The 18,542-nt window shown below is 33.8% G+C and overlaps 1 protein-coding gene and 1 long non-coding RNA gene across 7 annotated transcripts; one reads left to right on the forward strand and one right to left on the reverse strand.

The window, feature by feature from the left end:
* Positions 1-4,407: 4,407 nt before the first annotated feature.
* Positions 4,408-10,045, reverse strand: LOC113353618 (transcriptional activator TAF-1-like). Of its 5 annotated transcripts, none has more exons than XM_026597156.1 (12): positions 9,918-10,045; positions 8,932-9,137; positions 8,272-8,328; positions 7,764-7,945; positions 7,330-7,407; positions 7,005-7,236; positions 6,737-6,880; positions 6,533-6,649; positions 6,357-6,404; positions 6,192-6,272; positions 5,238-5,504; positions 4,408-4,461 (listed from the first exon to the last, which is right to left on the reverse strand). In XM_026597156.1, exons 2-7 carry the CDS (start codon positions 9,077-9,079, stop codon positions 6,819-6,821), a joined length of 759 nt encoding a protein of 252 aa, XP_026452941.1. In that variant the 5' UTR covers positions 9,080-9,137; positions 9,918-10,045; the 3' UTR covers positions 4,408-4,461; positions 5,238-5,504; positions 6,192-6,272; positions 6,357-6,404; positions 6,533-6,649; positions 6,737-6,818. The 5 variants fall into 5 exon arrangements, with proteins under 5 accessions (XP_026452941.1, XP_026452940.1, XP_026452942.1 ...); XM_026597155.1 differs by lacking the exon at positions 4,408-4,461 and adding an exon at positions 4,700-4,972; XM_026597157.1 differs by lacking the exon at positions 4,408-4,461 and having other exon boundaries at positions 4,938-5,389.
* Positions 10,046-11,441: 1,396 nt separating this feature from the next.
* On the forward strand, positions 11,442-14,931 carry LOC113348155. Of its 2 annotated transcripts, XR_003359513.1 has the most exons (7): positions 11,456-11,862; positions 12,225-12,291; positions 12,791-12,833; positions 13,011-13,065; positions 13,817-13,914; positions 14,102-14,364; positions 14,470-14,931. It is a non-coding gene; the product is annotated as an uncharacterized LOC113348155 (long non-coding RNA). The 2 variants fall into 2 exon arrangements; XR_003359512.1 differs by having other exon boundaries at positions 11,442-11,862; positions 12,225-12,833.
* The last annotated feature ends 3,611 nt before the right edge of the window (positions 14,932-18,542 follow it).

The following is an 18,542-nucleotide window of genomic DNA, read 5'->3' on the forward strand; positions in this document are numbered from 1 at the left end:
TTGATATGCACACGCAAATTACTAACCCAGATTGAAATTACAATTCAATCAAAATATGCAAAAACCTAGAATTAGATTACAAACCTAGAATTTAAACATGAAAGGAGTTTAGAAGAAAACATGAAAACATACAATTAAAATAAAAATTGATTTATTCGAACTTAAAATATAATGATCAAAATTGGAATTGATTTCCAAAAAAAATAATCAGAAACACAACGAAATCAACCGAGAAAGATATGTATTGAAATAATAGAAAACTTAACTTGGATGATAGGAATGATTTGATTCGAAGCCCTTAATCTCTATGATTATTCTTCTTCATCTTCATTTCTTTCCAAAATTTTCTCGGGTTTCTCAATTTATTACAGAAAATAAAACAAAGAAATAAAAAAAAATCATTTTTTCAGATATTACATAAATTAGTATGGGAATTATCAATATTCAAAAGTTTTATATTTCAAACATCATATGAAAAGGTAAAATAATCATAAACTTATGGATCAAATTGTTCTCCAACTTTGTAAATTGAACCCTAGATTTTTATAATTTCATTAAATCACTATGGAACATCATTATTCCTAAAAAGTTAATAAACACCAACGTATAATTCGTATAAATGTTAATACTTATACCAAATGATTATTTAGATTTTAAGTATAACGAACTAAAATAATTAATTAACATGGTCCGACTTTATTAGGGTCTAAAAACGGGCTCAAAGCATAATGTGTTGTTAATATATTGAATAACTAAAACAAGTGAATACTTAGTCTACGAAAATAAGAATTGTTATTAACTACAGTAATAACTTTTATTTTATTATTGGTCAAAATCTTATGGTTGTGTTGCAATCAACCACGACTCTAAAAACAAAACTTGCTAATATTATATATGATAATAGTACCATTTTATATGTTAAATCATACTTATGTGGCTTTAATTAATTAACATTTATTAAGAAATAAATTTGAACACGCTTCTAACTTTTAACGACATTCAAACAGTTTATTCCCTTATTAAAGGGTAAGTGAGAAAAGAAAGGGACACCATATGACTATATATTGTTTGTAACTCTTCCTCGATGGTATACACACTTAAACATGAGGTATACCATAAAGTTGAGGTTTTCAGGATTAGAAGTAGTAAAACTACTGGTATTTAGAAGTGGTTATAACAACACTAAATCAGACAAAAAATATTTTTTAATGGATAGTGAAAGGTTGGCCATTTAAATTAAAATGACAACAATATATTCAACCACGTCTTCAACATTTACCAATAACAATTAACCATCATTAATGAGGGTTTGATAAGTTCGTCCTTAAATCTTTGGTATACATTATGCAATATATTACAAGGATTAAAAATAAATTAATTTTATTGATGTCGCTGCATATAGCTACTTATATCACAAAATTAAAAAGAAATTAATTATACCACTTAGAAAGATACTACCTCCGTTCCTAAAAAATGATACTATCACTTTTTCAAATTGAAAAAATGACAGTTTTCTCTTTTTAGGAACGGAGAGAGTATAATTTTGGGCCAGAAATTCTTGTCCAACTTTAATAAGTTGGTGTAAAATGTATTAATAAAACATTTTCACTTTTTTTTATCAAATTCGTTAAAGAAAAAAATTAACTAAATCAGTGTAGGTTTTGAAAGCGATCTCCAAAAGTATATGAAATGTTAATATGGTATGTGTGAATTATTATAAACCATGTTTATTTACTAATGTGTGCTTGTGCCTATCATTAGGGTTTTCCCTATCCCAATCAATGGAAACATAAACCTAATAGAGATCGGTACCGCTACGGATCCCCAATAGAAATCGTACCACCAATCCCGTTGATTCTTTTCAACTAAGAAACAAGTTTCACAAGTTTACTTCCTTAAACTCATGTAGTTAGGCATAGTTTTCTAGGCATGAAATCAACCTAAAGTTCATTACACAATCTAGTAACAAGTTACAAAAATACTGTCTACATCACGATTATGAAGTTTAAAAGATAGACGTTATACTTCGTAATTCAATATACAAAAGTTGTGTTACAACTTTTACATTCTTCCTTGATAATTTGGTCATAACAAAATGATCAAGTCTCTAATACTAGAGTTTCATATATTACTTTGCATGTCATGTTTTCAATATAAACAACTTAAAAGCAACATAGATAGAAATGGAAACAAGTCAACTCTTTTATGACTAACCTCGAAAAAAAAGATGATGTGTTCATTGATGCTGATACGTCTTCAGGTTCTTCAGAGTAACACGAGCTTGTCTTAACATTTCTGCATAGCTCGGTTGAACGCACCAAGCGTTGGTATGTCAAGTTTGGTTGCCATATTTTAGTATCAAAACTCATCTAGAGTCGCTAGATTAAATACTAGAGTAAACTTCATATAGGTTAGACTAGAAAGCCTAGGAATGTTGATGTCAGAGCATTTGCTCGGTCGACCTCGAAAGCGTTGCTATCTCAAGATTGTTTGTCAAGTTTAGTTGATCAAAACTATAGTCTTGATTTCTAGTCTACCAATAGGTATTTCAGACTAGGATAGATAGTGGAGTTGAGATTTAGACTTCACGGTGCTTACAACTGAAGAAAGAAGATATACTGAAGAACTCGGAGGAACTTCATCAACAAAAGGTATATGGAGAATAAAACTTATGTATCACTCATAAGTCTATTTTATTCTTACATATATCCTACTGAGAAAAGTCGTATATGATGTAGTTTTCATATCATACACATTTGATATTTCGAGCTGAGTTTAACTCATATATCTATTTTTCAAAATATGTATTGGTAGCTTTCTTTCTTAGCTGCATTCATCATCCTTCCTGACTTTATGTCAAAATATGATCATGTGAAAAATTCCTTGAAACATCTTACATGATTTGTCTGAGACAGTCATTTAATGTCGACTTGGAAGGTTTCATATGATCATTTGATCAATTGGAAATTGCTTATTAGATAATGGTTTGTATGAAAAAGCAATTGTCGTCTTTTAAGAATGTTTCAATGATTCAAATGGGATTTTAGAGAAAAAACCTTGTCTGGAAAACATCACAGTATGCGTACTTAATGTACAAACTGTCTTGGTAAGATTCAGGTCCGGAAACCAAGTGTGCGTACATGTCCGCATACTGATTCAACTGTGAAAGTACGGGAACCAAGTATGTGTACCTGTTTGCATACAGTTTTACCTGATTTAGGTCTGCATACTTTCGGTCAAGATTTATGTCCGGAACTCAAGTATGCATACTCGTTCACATACTTGAGTGGTTCAAGTTCTAAAATCGGAAAAGTATGTATACATACTCGTGAACAAATATATTTATATATTAAGGAACGCAATCTTTGAAAACCGTGACTTAATGTTCATGAATTGATTCTTGTACTTATGAATCAATCCAATTTTTCTTCAGTTGGATCATATATACTTCTATGTGGTTTTACCAATTAAAAAACTTTATGAAGAACACAATTAGATCCTTTGATTATATTTGATCATCATAAGTGATCTAGATGCGTTAGATAAATTCGGATTAGACATACGTGTTCATGTGGATAACTTTGGTTAACTATTGTTGAACCAATCGAATGTACACGTTTTGGTATGGTTACCTGTAACAACCCGCGAATTCTGGCACTAAAACTGAGTCTACAATCCCGCGGTGCCACTATCGTAGGTCCATATTTTTCTTTTTAAAATAATAATAAATTATAACTACTAAAGAAAATCTAATAAACATTACTATATAGATAATTGATATTCAAATTAAAACACTTAAATGGTTGTAATCCAAAATTAAAATAATCAAACTGTTGAAGTAAATAACAGTGTGATAACCTTGTTGAGATTAAGGGAAAACAAATTCAACATAAAAATACATCAAGGAAGATATTTCACTTCTTCTCAAATACCACAGCGGAAATCAAGAAAACCCCACGACTAACCCACTTATTTATTCGACTACCTGAAAGGGAAAAATCAATATAAGGTCAGAGCCTTGAATCGCAAGTTCTCTCTTAATACATCATATACACTGATAAGCATATAAGCAACAAAAGTATCAAGTGATAATAAACATCTTAACTATGACAATAGGAAGACCAGGAGTTTAAGTTTCATAATCAAATAGTATAACGCTTATCATGAGTCGTTCACCAATCATAATCACACACACATACATATTAAACAATTTCATCCACTTCCCACTGTGACATACACTGTTTGAATAATGATGTCCATGAACTCGGAAAACTCAATGACAACCCCTTATCAGGTGCACGCTCATAAGCATGAAAGCTATTGTAGCCACACCGGTACTCATAAGCGCGGTAACTATTTTGATACCTGATCTCAACAAATAAATTTCAACACACACATATCAACTTACACGTCTATTTTTCACCGGTTCTCACAAGACTAATAGCTTTGCGGACCTGACCTCTTGGCAAGTAGATAAACAAAAATTAGTATCCAAGTATAATGAACCGCCAAATAATGATTTATACCTTAACAATACTCCAACACATACAAGACCATTTAAATCATATTAAAATTCAGCACATAGTAAGCTTCAAACTCATACACACAACTCAATTCAAACTTTAACCACATACTAGGTCAATTCAATAATTTACTACACCAAAACAGCCAATTTGTGGCGTTTATAAACGTTGCGCATAATTTGTGCTATAACGTTCGAAACACGGCGTTGCGCACTGGTGTGGACGCTGCTTATCCGTTGCAAATATTAATTCATACAACCCTTATAAACGTTGCAAATTGTTGGTGCAACGGTATATTTTCTTATTTGTGCAACGTTTATCACGAATAGGATAACACTTTAGTGGGTCCCATTTGCGCAACATGTAATTTCCACATTTATATACGTTGCAAAATAATTTTCAGGTAAAAAGAAGTTTCCGACGGCACAAATTCCGGCAGATTTCTGCTCCTGAATTATTGATCATCACAATCCATCAAGGACGATTCATACATCAACAGAGTGGCTAGATAGATGAACCATAAACCCATACACTATTAAACAACTTGTGCAAAATCCCAAATGTTGTAAACATAAGTTTCTGAATTTGAAACTATGAAAACCCTAACCTTCTGTTACATTTTAAGAAGTCTTTTCTGAGTTTAATATCCCATGCCATATCCATGTCAAACATATGGAAATTTACAGGTGCGTGGAGAAAGTGGAACTGTTTTACCTGCCATTATCTTTGGCTACATGTGGGAATTCAGAACCGTTGAGCTTTGCGCAGGCACATTTCCTTGAACCGATACAAACTCCTTAGCAGTTGCATCCAAGCAGGGGCTAAGTGGGAAATTTCACGCTTGCAGAAGGTTGGGCAGTGGCGAGCTACAATTACAAGAAGCTAGTGCTTTATTCAGTGTCATACAGAAATAACCATTTCACTCCAATAGCCATCCATGGACAAACTGAAACGCAAAGATGGATGCGCATTTGATATTACCTGTAGGAGCAACAGGTGGGTCATCAACCATATTGGTTGCTGGAATCGGAATGTTCTCTTGGGGTATTGAACACAGATCTTACCAAACTTGGGTCACTATACTTAGTGAACAAAATTAATAAACATCATCATGTCCCTTTAAAGAACCGGGAACTGAATAATATATATATAGATGGAAGGTGTATAACCGATAGGTCATTTATATGTTACTTTTAGAACCAAAATATGATCCAGTTTTAGTGCAGAGCTTGATAAAGTATAACTGAACCTTAGCAAGAACGTAGCATACACTAGAACTTATTTATACAAGTCCATGACAACGTTGTGATACTAAGATTAACAAAAAAAACAACATTTATAATCAGAGTTCTCTGATCTACAAGTTACATGCTCTAGTACCACTTATGGCTACGCGAACATGAATATAGATGATTCTCACTGAAAGTCATTATATGATCATAATCAGAATCACATACAGATTACTATATATGCGAAACTGTCATCACAAAAACAGTGTTACATGGGAAAGGACATGGAAAGAATGTGCATTTATCAACTTATTTTTTGCAGAAGTTATGATTGGTGCAAGCAACCTAACAATGCATTATAACAAAATGAGTATAATAAACAAAATGAGAACTATAACAGTAACTATTTACTGACCAGAGTGATCAGTAGTGAACTTACCCAAATTGGTTTTGTTTCATTTGCTAAATCCCGGTCAAAATATTTTTCAGTTACGGTCTTCGTCTTCTTCTTCTTTTCATCCTGAAACAAGATTGATAGCCTCAATATTCTGTTCAAACAGAGAATATACACCATGCATTAATTTAAAAATATTAATACCATTACCTCTGGTTTTGATTCCTCACCCTCTTTTGGCTCTTCTTCCTCCAGTACCTGTAAATAAATTCCATAATAGAACCATAAAAAGATGCAATTGGCGTTTAAGAATTATTATCTTAGTTATACACTTCTATCTTCAACAAACAAAAGATAGTTTCTGTAAGAAACAAAGGAACCCTCACCTCAACAGTCCTCGACTTCTCTTGCCATGTGTAAATGGGGAATGAGACGAATTGCGAGTAGTTCTTCACCAGGCCTTGGATTCTTGTTGGCTCTGCAAATTCATACTTGTCATCCTCCTGCAAAAATAGAATTACCAAAATTTGACTGCCTGTTTGTAAAGACCCAGAATCTTCAATTATGTATACGAGGAAGATTGTAAATACCCTTAGGTACAAGGTAATTTGTGTTCCACGAGTAAGTCACTTTTCTGGATCCGTCTCTTACATAATGAAATAAGAGCTAGTATCAGCTAATGCTTCCCAGACACATTGCTTGTCTGATTTTGGGCTTTTTGTTGATACAACCACCTATTTCCAGTTCAAGAACATCCCCAAATCAACACCAGTCAATCCCGTGAAACCTTCTAATGAATATGAGTGCAATGAAATCAACTATACAAAAAACATACCCTATCGGCAAGAAGGAACTCACCTGTGTATGTAAGAGGTTCTGTAACTTGTGGGACCTTAATAGTTTCTTTAGTCATTGTTGGTCGAACAAGTGCTGAAACTGCTGTTTGAAGCCTGATGCTGATGTAGTTGAAAAAATTCTGTTGGTGCTTTAGGTTCTCCGGTTTCTCTGCTAACTGACTGATTTTAGATTTAAGATACATGTTCTCAACATACAACACTTCAACTTTCGTTGCCAGTTCTTCAGGCTCAGCCTTAGAAAAACAGAGGAAGAAAGTTCGATGAAACAGATCCAACGATTGCCCATGTAAGCATAATTTAAAAAGAACATCAGAATATCCAAGTACCTGCTTCCTCAACCTTAACCTTCGAGCTGATTCTCTGTTAGACGGTTTCCTTCTATCGCGTTTTATCTCCCGTTCGCTCTGAAGAAACAATGGACCATGCAAGAGATAAGAAAACTACCCAATGAAAACTACTTTCCTATTCAACCCAAAACTGAAGAAAGATTAGACTAATAAAATTAAAAATCCTTCATATCAAAAGTGGTTTGCAATCCAAAAGTCGATGTGGGGATTTGGTAGATCCCACACATAACTACGAAGACTTAGGATACTATGCATAAGGTGAATCCTCCACCAGCATGCTAATATGTTTCTCAACCTAGATACAACTATGCTGATTTACAAGCGAGACTACTGAGTATGACCAATGAGCAGAACTTGAAGAACATATAGCATCACCAACAGGCATGAGCAAATAATGATTTGTGAAATTGTACCTTCACCCAGAGATTAGAAGGCACTCCCTCATGCTTTGACACCTCCGCACCTGATGCAGGAGGGAAAGTAGTAGTTATGGTCTTTGAAGTTACAATAGCTGAAGGTAGAGTTCCTACTGGAGTTCCCACAACGGTTGCACCCTCTTCGCCAGACTTGGGATTAGATATTTTATCATCCTCACCTGTTAACATTACTCAAAAATTCAAAAAAAAAATTTGATCCAAATGAACATGAGAACAGAAGAGGGAAGGCAAAAGAAAAGATTCCACGTCAACTCAGGTAACATCGAATTCTAGATATAATATGAAGAACATAAGAAGGAAAATGCCACTAAACTATGACTTCGCAGGTGTGGTTACACTCAGAAGAGTAGCCACCTATATTACAGTTATCAACAATAAGGTTCAGTTGCTCTAACAATCCAGAAAGAACTGTAAATAATAAATATCCATCAATCATCCCTCAAAAAAAAAACTGTGTGAAGCAAGCAAAAGACGAACTAAATACCGTGGCCTCGCATGCAACAGGAGATGCTGAGACCACAGGACCTTGCGGATGAGCCCCCTGACATACAAAAAATTAGGGAGCAGTTACAACTTACAAGAGCTTTAACTACACAATCACGCGATGCCTACTAAAATTGCAATATTGACATTAAAGGTTTTCAGTTTAAAATACCAGTGTTCTTAACTATTAGCATATCAGAGTTAATATTCGCGTGAATATGGAAATGATCATAAGTAGTTAAGATAGCAACTTTCTCGGCCAGAGGTTAAAAAAACAGCCATACACCACTGACTGTGTACCATAACAGATTAATTAGTTCATCACTGGAGAAAAAAATTCTGGTTAAATCCAAGCTCTTGAATATATTTCTTGTTCTGCTCTAACATCTGCTTGTAATAAGCTAAACCATGTGTTATCACAAACTTTGCCGCTTGACAACTTCAATTAATTTTAAAAATTTTACCTTGCTAAAATGTAATCTGCTAGTAACTCAAGTTAATCAATGTGCTTGTCTTGTTGCCTAAACAGATAAGAATGACTCCCATCTGAAATAGACTAAACCAGAACAGCGAAGGTCGGTAGAAGCGAACTTTTACCCTCTCTAGGAGGATACATCGAATAATTTACATACACACAAGTAAGGGATTGAATCAAATTTACCAAATGCTGATACGTAGAGGTGGATCCATTGGAAGAAGACTTGTTGGCGAAACGGAGGAATTTGAAGATCACGTAAACAAGCAAATTTCCAAACACTGTTTTCTTCCAAGATTACATTATGAAACCAATGACAAGATGATCCAAGCATCACTATAGCTGTTCCGTCTAAATATTTTGCTATCTCGGTCCAAATATCCTCTTCAGAACTGTAAATAACAAGCTCGAACAATTGAGTTAATGAGATATTGAAACAGTGATGACCAAAGAAGTTCAGTAGATCTGATAAAAGAGGGAGAATCAAAGAAGAAAACTAATTCTGAATCTGAAAACTTCAGATTAAATTCAGATTTAGCAAAATAATCCAGTGGAACTCAAATTGAAGCGAATACTAATTAAATGTTTAATGCTTAACTTTGAAATTGACTGAATCAAAGATGTAATTCCTAACTAAACTGAGCTCAATCACGGAAAATATAAACATTAGATGTATGATGATAAATTCGATTTGAAATTTCAAAAGAGAAAACTCCAAAGCTTTTCTGAGTATTTCACTTCAAAATTCTGATTTCAGCAACAAAAGTTCAGAGAAGAAACTTAAAATAGGTTCAAAAAACTCAATGGAAGATCCAGATTCTACCAAATTGAAAAAAAATGAAATCAATCACTACAAATTACAGAAGATTCTAGTACATCTTACTCATCATACAGATCCAGAGATAGAAAAAAAGAAAGAAAAAGAGAAACAAAAAACCAATTAACTCCAATACATAACATCAAACACAAACCCAGATTTAAATTATCTCATCTAACAATCCCAGACAAGAAATCAAAGAAAATAGTTCACCAAATAAAAACCCCCAAATAAACTAAGCAAACAAACGAAAACCACGAAATCAGGAAAAAAAAAAACCATACTTATAAAACCCTAGATTTGATAGTAAGAGAACACAAACAGTAAGAACTTAGATAGTGAGAGATGATTATACCTGTAGTAGAAATCTAGGGTTTAGAGTTGGAGAAAAACGAGATTGGTTTGAATTGGAGATACCTCTTAGGTTTAGAAGAGAGAAAAAAATGGGGGGAGAACCCGAGGCCTGAGAGAGGAGAATAAAAATAAAAATAATAAAAATGAAAATGAAAATGAAAATAAAAGGGAGATAATACGATTTAGATAGACAATTTAACCCTGAAACTAGTTTAACAATGGCAACCGTGTCCTACCTTTCTTTTTCTTTTTCTTTCTTTCCCATCCGTTCCGATTTACTTGACGTTGTAGAGTTTTTCATGGATGTTAAGAAATATCAGAGTGAGTAAAATTTTTCCAGTAATACCCATATTAATTCTTACTCAAAAATTAAATAACCTAGTTTTGTGTTTCTAGAATATAGGGAAAGTTATCAATCCCATATTAATGAACTTGAGATGTAAAAGATTGAGTATATATCCTCCATGGGGTATATTTAAAAGTTAGAGTAATTGTTTTTGTGTTGATTACCATGAGAATTAATTCTTTCATGTGATTCCAAAGCAAGGGTAGATTAGTGAAAATTGGGAAAAAAAATACTAAAACTATCATCTAATTTGGAACACAAAAAAAAATCCTAAAAAAACAAATAAAATGGAACGGAGGGAGTAATATTTAGTGCAACGTGTTTCGTGGTGCGCAAAAATATAACGTTGCCCAGGGCGCAACGTCTATATCCGTTGCACACCCCGAAACTGAAGTGTTGCTAAAATCAGGATATACATTGCAAGCACATATGTGCAACTCTGCTGGAACTATCAAATACACCATGTATACTGATCTGATCATAACTAAATTGTTACCACATAATTGTAAGAATCCGAATGACATTATATACGAGTTTCAAACAACACTAACGGTTGAATATTAAATTATGATATGTTTTATTCGCTCAACCTATCTGAAATTTTACAGGCTAATTACAAAAATTTTGTTGGTTGAGATACTTACGAAACCCGGTTTTACTTGAAATTTGTACAGAACATTCTTGACCTAATTTGGTTATTCATATAAAAATTTCAGCTAATTATAAGTATTATAACTATATAAATTTGGGTATTCATAACTGTCCGGATTCATAAATTCTGCAGCAAAGTTCTCTGAACTACAAGTTTTTCTATGCCGACTCCAATACCGTTTGTCCTGATATTTTTCCATGATCCAAAATTCATAACGATCTAATGGTTGGATCCTCTTTTATGGTACAAACATCACTCATTTTTTAGGTGACAGAAAAATCCTAACTCAAAATTTACTTTAAAAATTCAACTCTTAACCTAAACAATTGAAACTTAATACTATCAATAGTAAATGATAAAGAAAGAATAAACTTTCTTTAGACTTAAGGTCTCCTTCATCCTTTTTCCTTCTGTTTTTTTTTTTCTTCTCTTCCACCGAATAAACACTAGGTTTCTTATTTTTATTCAACTAAGCCAATTTTTCTCATATTAATTATAGTAACCTCTATGCTTATACAACAGGAGTGTATTCTGTGTCATGGGACGGCTAAGATACATTGGCTTTTCCAACTAGCCGCCATGATCTTCCCTTTCCTCCTATTGATGTGGTTAATCCAATGGATATCCTTACTTGGTGTCTCACGTCTCGGTTATTATATCTCCATCTTAATTGCACGTTTGATTATGTAACTACACAGGCCATTAATAACCCCTCTCATCAGCTTTCTCTTGATTGATTCTTCTCACCTCTCATTAATAACCCCTCTAAACGGCTCAAAAACCTTTAGCAGCTTTAGATTTTCTCTTCAACAACGTAGGATTTTACCATTCCAATTCAATATTTGGGGACGTTACAAAACTGAAACGCTCCTCCCATCATTAAGCGGGTCTTCTCTATAAAATGTCTAATCCAATTCGAGAACAACATCCGTTCTTCAGGTTGAACATGTGAGTTTTATCTCTTTTATTACATTTTCTTTCAATCATTATTTCCTTCATACAAATTATGATGGATCCTACTTTTTCAATTGCTATTACCATGTGGCTGGGTGATTTCCGGTCATGCAAATTTGAAGACTTTTAAAATAGCCCATCAAAAAGTAATTGAAAAAGTAATAGAACGGATTTGATCAATTACAGGTTGATTTAAACCAAGATTTGATCAATTCAAAACCAAACTCTATCAAACCCATAAGAAGCCCCATCTTCTCTATTTTATCGGTGATTTGTTAGATTGAAGATGTAAGATTGTAGGATGATTCTTTCTTTTTTTTCTCTAACTCGAAATTTTGCCTAATTTGATTCCACAGTTTCTTCGCAAAGATTACGCATTTGGGGAAGGACCAATTTCTTCAGAAGATTCCAGCTTGCTTATTGGTAATACACAAGCAACTGAATCCACTAATAGTATTTAATTACATCATACTGCTTCTGATAAATAAAACAACATCGTACTGCCTTACCATCAATACATTATTTTTACCATTTCAATCCTTTTTTTCATTTTAGGCCATTACTCAACTTCGTATTAGTATGTAGGTCTATGCTTCTTAATGAAGGATTAAGTTTGTGAACATCATTGATTTTTCTCCGTGTCAAAAAAAAGTTTGGTGAACATCATCTGTTTGTGTAAATGCTTAAAAAACAAAATCCCTATCTAATTTTGGTTTCCGAACTAATGTTTGGTTCACCTTATTCTGTTAAACTTTTAGTTCATTTTTGTTTTCAAGCTTTAGGCTACTCCACTATTTCTGTTAAAATTTGGTTCACCTAATTTTGGTAGCTACTAAAAATGAAAGAAGCAAGAAGTTCCGACCCTAGAAAATAATTTGCTAATAAAACACCTTTTTGGGCTACTCCACCATTTCCACCTCAGGCTGTGGTTATCAACACTTTTGGGCTTACACCCAAATTTCAAAGTAAGTTTTCTTTGTTATCTCAAAATCCTTATAGCATTTCGGTTGAAATTTGAGATCCCCAGTTTAGTGATGCAAGTAAATTTGTATCTTTATTATATTCTTTTTTGAGAATTTTGATTTCTAACATTTTCAGGTTCTAAATCATTCATTTTTATGTTTATGCCATGTTGATTTTAGGTATCCAAACTTGGAACTAAGCATCAATTCAGGCCATTGAGTAGATGAGAAATGAGTAAGTGCCAATCCTAACTCATGCTATTAAGTTCTTTCGTTTTCTGATTTCAAATTGATTCTTTAGATTTTTGTATTTCCTATGATGCATAACTTATAACTCCTTTTTGTGTCATGGTGTTGGTTAAGATTCATGGTGGCTGTGTCTTGCAAAATAATGGATTCAGCCAAATGCAATTTTTTGTATTCCACCTCTTTCTGCCACTTACCTTACCTCAAGTTGGTATTTGCGAATAGGTAGCTAGTATGGATGCTTTTGCAGTGAGGCGGGCATGCAAATTTGCAAAATCATAAGTTCTGTAGAAACGACCCGTTTATTAGGTTGGGTAAAGGGCTTTCCGGAATATTAATTGTTGTCCATGTAGTTTTCTTTGCAATAATTTTTCTTAACATTTCAATCAGAAGTAACTTGACGGTCTCTTAAAGTGCGAGTTCATAGTTTTGTTCAAGAAATGTTGAGTGGATGATGTCCTAAACCATCATGATGTATGCTCTGCATTTAGAAATTCAAACAAATAACATAAATATCAATTGAGTTCATAGGATGTGGCGCAAGACTCAAAAATAGATTACCATCCATATTGAGAATAGGTCTCCAATTTTCATGTTTTTACAAGTAGATAGTTAGCCATTGTTTTTTTTCTTTTTTCTTCTTTCTGTTTTCTCTTCTTTATGGCATCGAAATGCAGAAACTTTTATGTCAATATAAAATTGTATTTGTTAAGTTTTTGTTTCTTTTGCTTTTGTTGCAGTAACCCATATGCTAACATGCTTTTGTATCGAGCAAAATTGCCACCAAGGAAACACAAGCAATTTATAGCTCAGATTCTCAAGTAAGAATGTGAGATTGGTAATTTCCCTAAATACTTCTATTCATACAACTTCACTTTATACATTTAGGTCTTATACCTTTGATCTTCATTGGGTTTCATATTACTTCATGTGATATTTTTGTACTAATTTCATTTAAGTATTTTAAAGCATTGCTATAGATATCCGGGAACAAGGGTGAACCAGTTTTTGATATCTTTATACAGGGAGTTGTTGCAACTGCAGCAGAATTGTTGCAATCAAGACACGCTGAAGCCAGTACCAAATACATAAAGAGTCTGAAAATGAATGTGTCATTACATTACAGCAAGGGTATCCATTAACTATTCTGGCGCAGATTACTCACTTCTCAGAATTGAATTCAATGAATGTGTCCGATGGGACAGGAACAACAGTATTTCTGGTAGAAGGATTTGCAGCGGATGAATTAGTGGGTAGTACAACATATTCCTTGATGCGCATAAAAGAGGTGTGTATTTTGTTGTCATGGGTGAACTTATTAATTGTCAACATATAAATGTTTAAATTTGAAACTGACAAATACTGTATTGGTGCTGCCTTTAAATGGGAACAGTTGTAGGGAGTTCAACATGTGCACGACGTTCTTTACAAGATCTTGCTTCGTCAGATTGTGTTCCGGGTTCAGTTACCAACATATGCGCATGACTAGGAGGACAAGATTTATGTTGTTACTAAAGCATTCCTCAGATGATGTGTGCTTTCTGTGTATGCTTTTTATGGACGTTTAAACTGTGTCCTTATATTTATGTATTCGTTTGATATATGTATCCTACCATTAGAATTCATATTAGGTTAGGAACTGAGAAAATAAGAACAGATGGACGATGCCGAGAACATACAGATGATGCAAATCCACGTATGTTAGTGCGGTGCCTATGTAAAAAATAAAAAAGGGAAGGTGGACAGAGTTTTGCATTAGTTTCAAAAATGGGTACGCTGCTGAAACAATCAAAAAACACATTTTGTTGTTGGTAGATTAACATGATTATAACGAGATTTCATGGATACAATTCAATCTTCGCCATTGATCATATAATTACATGTACTAGATAGACAACACGGAATTTACTTTGACACAAGAAGCCACTCTTACACAATATCTACTGCCCCAGCTTAAATCCGTGTGAAATAGCCCGTGCCGTTACGGCACGGATCATTTCCTAGTAAATTATATGTGTTGTCAGTTTCTTCTAAGGGAAGCGTAATCACTAACATATACTCCCTCCGTTTCTTTTTAATAGACCAATTTTATTTTTAGAGAAATTTAAGGAAATTAAGAGAACTCATCATTGAAAGTGGTTCTCATGACACTTGTCAATAAAAGAAGTGAAGTGAAATGGTCCCCATGATACATGTCAGCAAAAGAAGTAAAGTGAGATGGTCCATATGACACTTGTCATCAAAAGAAGTTAAGAGAAAAGTGGTCCAGAAAATTAAAATAACATTTGAATTTCCCAATTAGGAAACCAGCCTATTTTTTTTGAAACATTTATTTATAGAAACCAGCCTATTAAAAAGAAACGGAGGGAGTATGTAACCGGGGTGTTACATTACCCATATCTAAATGAAATATTTTTCATTTTTGTGTGAGAAGCTAAGTCCATCAAACGGTGGAGAGATATTGCTTTGGTTTCAAGCAAAACTTAGCTTGCATCTTAAATCAGGATTTCATCTAACGGTGAATAATGAATGCTTTGTTTCTAAGCAAACTAATAAGCAAACCATGGTTTGAAAACTATATAAGGGATAACTCTAGTAACTGGGAAACCTAATCCTCACACCTATTGTGTGATAGTAGTTGCGACTAGAGTCGATTCTCCTTTAACCTTAGGTTTATTCCATAATCCTGCAGGTTAACGACTTAAAGACTTCATTGGGATTCTGAAGCCAGATCCAACTATTTTCTCTGTAGTTTTGTATTCTGATCTTACTTCTTCTATCATATTGAGTACTATCTTCTCTAATATTTGCTCGAGATTGATCTCCGATAGGTAAGATATAAAAAGTAATCACAAAGCTCTCTGTCTCATTCTTTGTGATTCCACAATAACTTGTTCTACTACCATATAGTTAAGTTATTGTGAGGTGATTGATATTTCTAGGTTGTTCTTCGGGAATATAAGTCTGGATTATCAATTGGTTCCCGTGTACCTTGATTTATCATAAGACGTGTTAGAGCATTGCTCGGTTGAACTCACCAAGCGTTGGTATGTCAAGTTTGGTTGTCATATTTTAGTGAATCAAAACTCATGTTAAGAGTCGCTTGATTATGTACTAGAGTTAAACTTCTTATAGGTTAGCTTGAAAGTATTAGGATATGAGACATTACAAGTATTGAGAAGTCTTGAAGATGTGAAGAAGCAAGAAGCTACAACGACAACAATCATCCTTCCACTTGAGGTTAGTGATATTTGACTTGAACCGTTTCATTCCCTTACATATCTTTCAAGTCGTGCATATTGAAAACATAACTGCGAAGCATATATGAACTCTAAATAGACATAATATTAAGGAATACAATACGAGGTTTATTGCTTAACCATTAAACTTTGTAGATAAGACATCGCCATAATCATTTGAATGCTGAGGTGAGGATTTCATCCTAGGGAACAATGTTTACATGTGTTCTAAGGAAGTAAGTTCATAAACTTGTTTGTGAACCGAAAAGGAAATTGCCATGAGTTATTGGTTTTGTTATTCATTGCATATCTTATGAACAACCAATATGTGTGATAGATTATAACCGCTCACAACTTGTTGTGTTCTTAGTAGAACTATTCACAAAGTCCTGACTTATGTATTGGTATAACTTTTATTTGTAAAACCAATCTTAAGTAATCACCTGTGGTATGATCAGATTATATCTGACCTTGGGGAAAGGAAACTGATCCTAGTAAGGGAAAGAGAACCGATCCTTGTAAGGTAAAGGGAACCGATCCTAGTAAGGGGTGCAGTACATCAAGGGGAACCGATCCTTGTATGGGGTGCAACAAGGTTTATAGCAGAAAGGGGAACCGATCCTATGGACATGTGCAACACATATAAGTTAGATACCATATATGTGTGGGGAACCGATCCTAGTACCTAGTCAACCGAATCTTTGGGAAGCTAGTGTGACTATGCGTAGTACTCACATGGAGGTAGAACCAAAACTTGTTTTGATAGAACCGTTAAACCCATGATTGTGATTGAATGTTGGTTTGATCAATCACATAGTTCTTGAAAGTCAGATGAACCAATTCTAAATTTATTTGGAAGTGTGGCAAATTGTTTTCAAGGTTGTAAGTGTGAAAGAGAACTTACAAAGTAAAGATGTCGACAAACTTTGAACACGTGCTTTGAATGTTTATTTCTATAATTGTTCAAAGATATTCCTTAACGTCTAAGGGAAGAAAATCCCAGGATCAAAACATAAGTAAGTTAAGAATCTTTTAATTAAGGTTATTAATTTCATTTCGTAGGGAAATTACAGAATTAGTAATGTGCATTTACTAATTAGATTTTCCGAGAGATTTCGATCGTTATTTTTGGACAGAGCATTTCCAGGAATTATGGAAACAGAATTTGTGCTTTAATAAATATCTTGAGAATATTTTCGGTTTTGGAAATTCCTTGGTGTCCAAACTTCCTTGTCTATAAATACACGAAGTTTGCCTTTCTAGCAAACTAATCCTTCGTATTAACAAATTTCTCTTTTTTTGTTGTTAATGGTGTAGCCGCCTATCGGAGAGGAGAGTAATCTAATTAAGTGAAATCTCTTACGGCCTCTCACTTTAAAGTCTTCTTTGGGATTGAGAAGCTCTAGCGCGACCTGTTGGTGAGAAACTAGATAATTCCGGTTTATCTTTGTTTTCGATTGATTTGATTGACTAACGGTGGTTGAAATATGATTGCACCTAGTTTGTTTATTCTTAAGAATCTTCTCTTCTAATATAATATTCACTCAAACTATTTCAGAGATTCGACAAGGATCTTTAGACTGTTGTTAGTTCTAAAGACGATCTTGTGATAATCCATTGTTAACAGACTCCGTTCTTTACGTGATTGATCACAAGAGATTCAAGTAATTGTGTGCAGGTTTTTATTGAAGATTTGAAGACAAAGAATATATTGAAGATTTGACTTGGGTTTTACAATCTTTGGTGTGCACAATACTTGTTACGGTAAAAGAGGATCCAATTAATAATCGGTTTATCCTTGTGGTAGATTGGATTGATTAATTGAGTAGATCGACATCAACACGGTTCTTTGGATTAAAGGTTTTGTTGGATTAATCTTAATCGATTACCTTTGGGTGATTGGACATAATATAGATCTAGACCTGACGAAGGATTTTATGTTGACATAAACGGAAGAGCCTTTGTCCGACTCATATCACTTGGTTGAATAGAGTTGATACCAAATAGATTTCTTGTTCCTTTACTGTTTGGAATACGAACCAAAGGGATTGATCCAAGTACGTGACTTATTTATAAGTTGGAGGCGTGGGAATACAGACGAAATAGGGTTAGTTACTTAGTCTCAACTATACGAAGTTAGTGTAATTTTGTGTAGCGGTTTAATCCTGAGAGTATTCAATTCTGGACTAGGTCCCGGGGCTTTTCTGCATTTGCAGTTTTCCTCGTC

Source organism: Papaver somniferum, chromosome 2, assembly GCF_003573695.1.
Source record: "Papaver somniferum cultivar HN1 chromosome 2, ASM357369v1, whole genome shotgun sequence".
In the NCBI taxonomy this organism is placed as follows: Eukaryota; Viridiplantae; Streptophyta; class Magnoliopsida; order Ranunculales; family Papaveraceae; genus Papaver; species Papaver somniferum.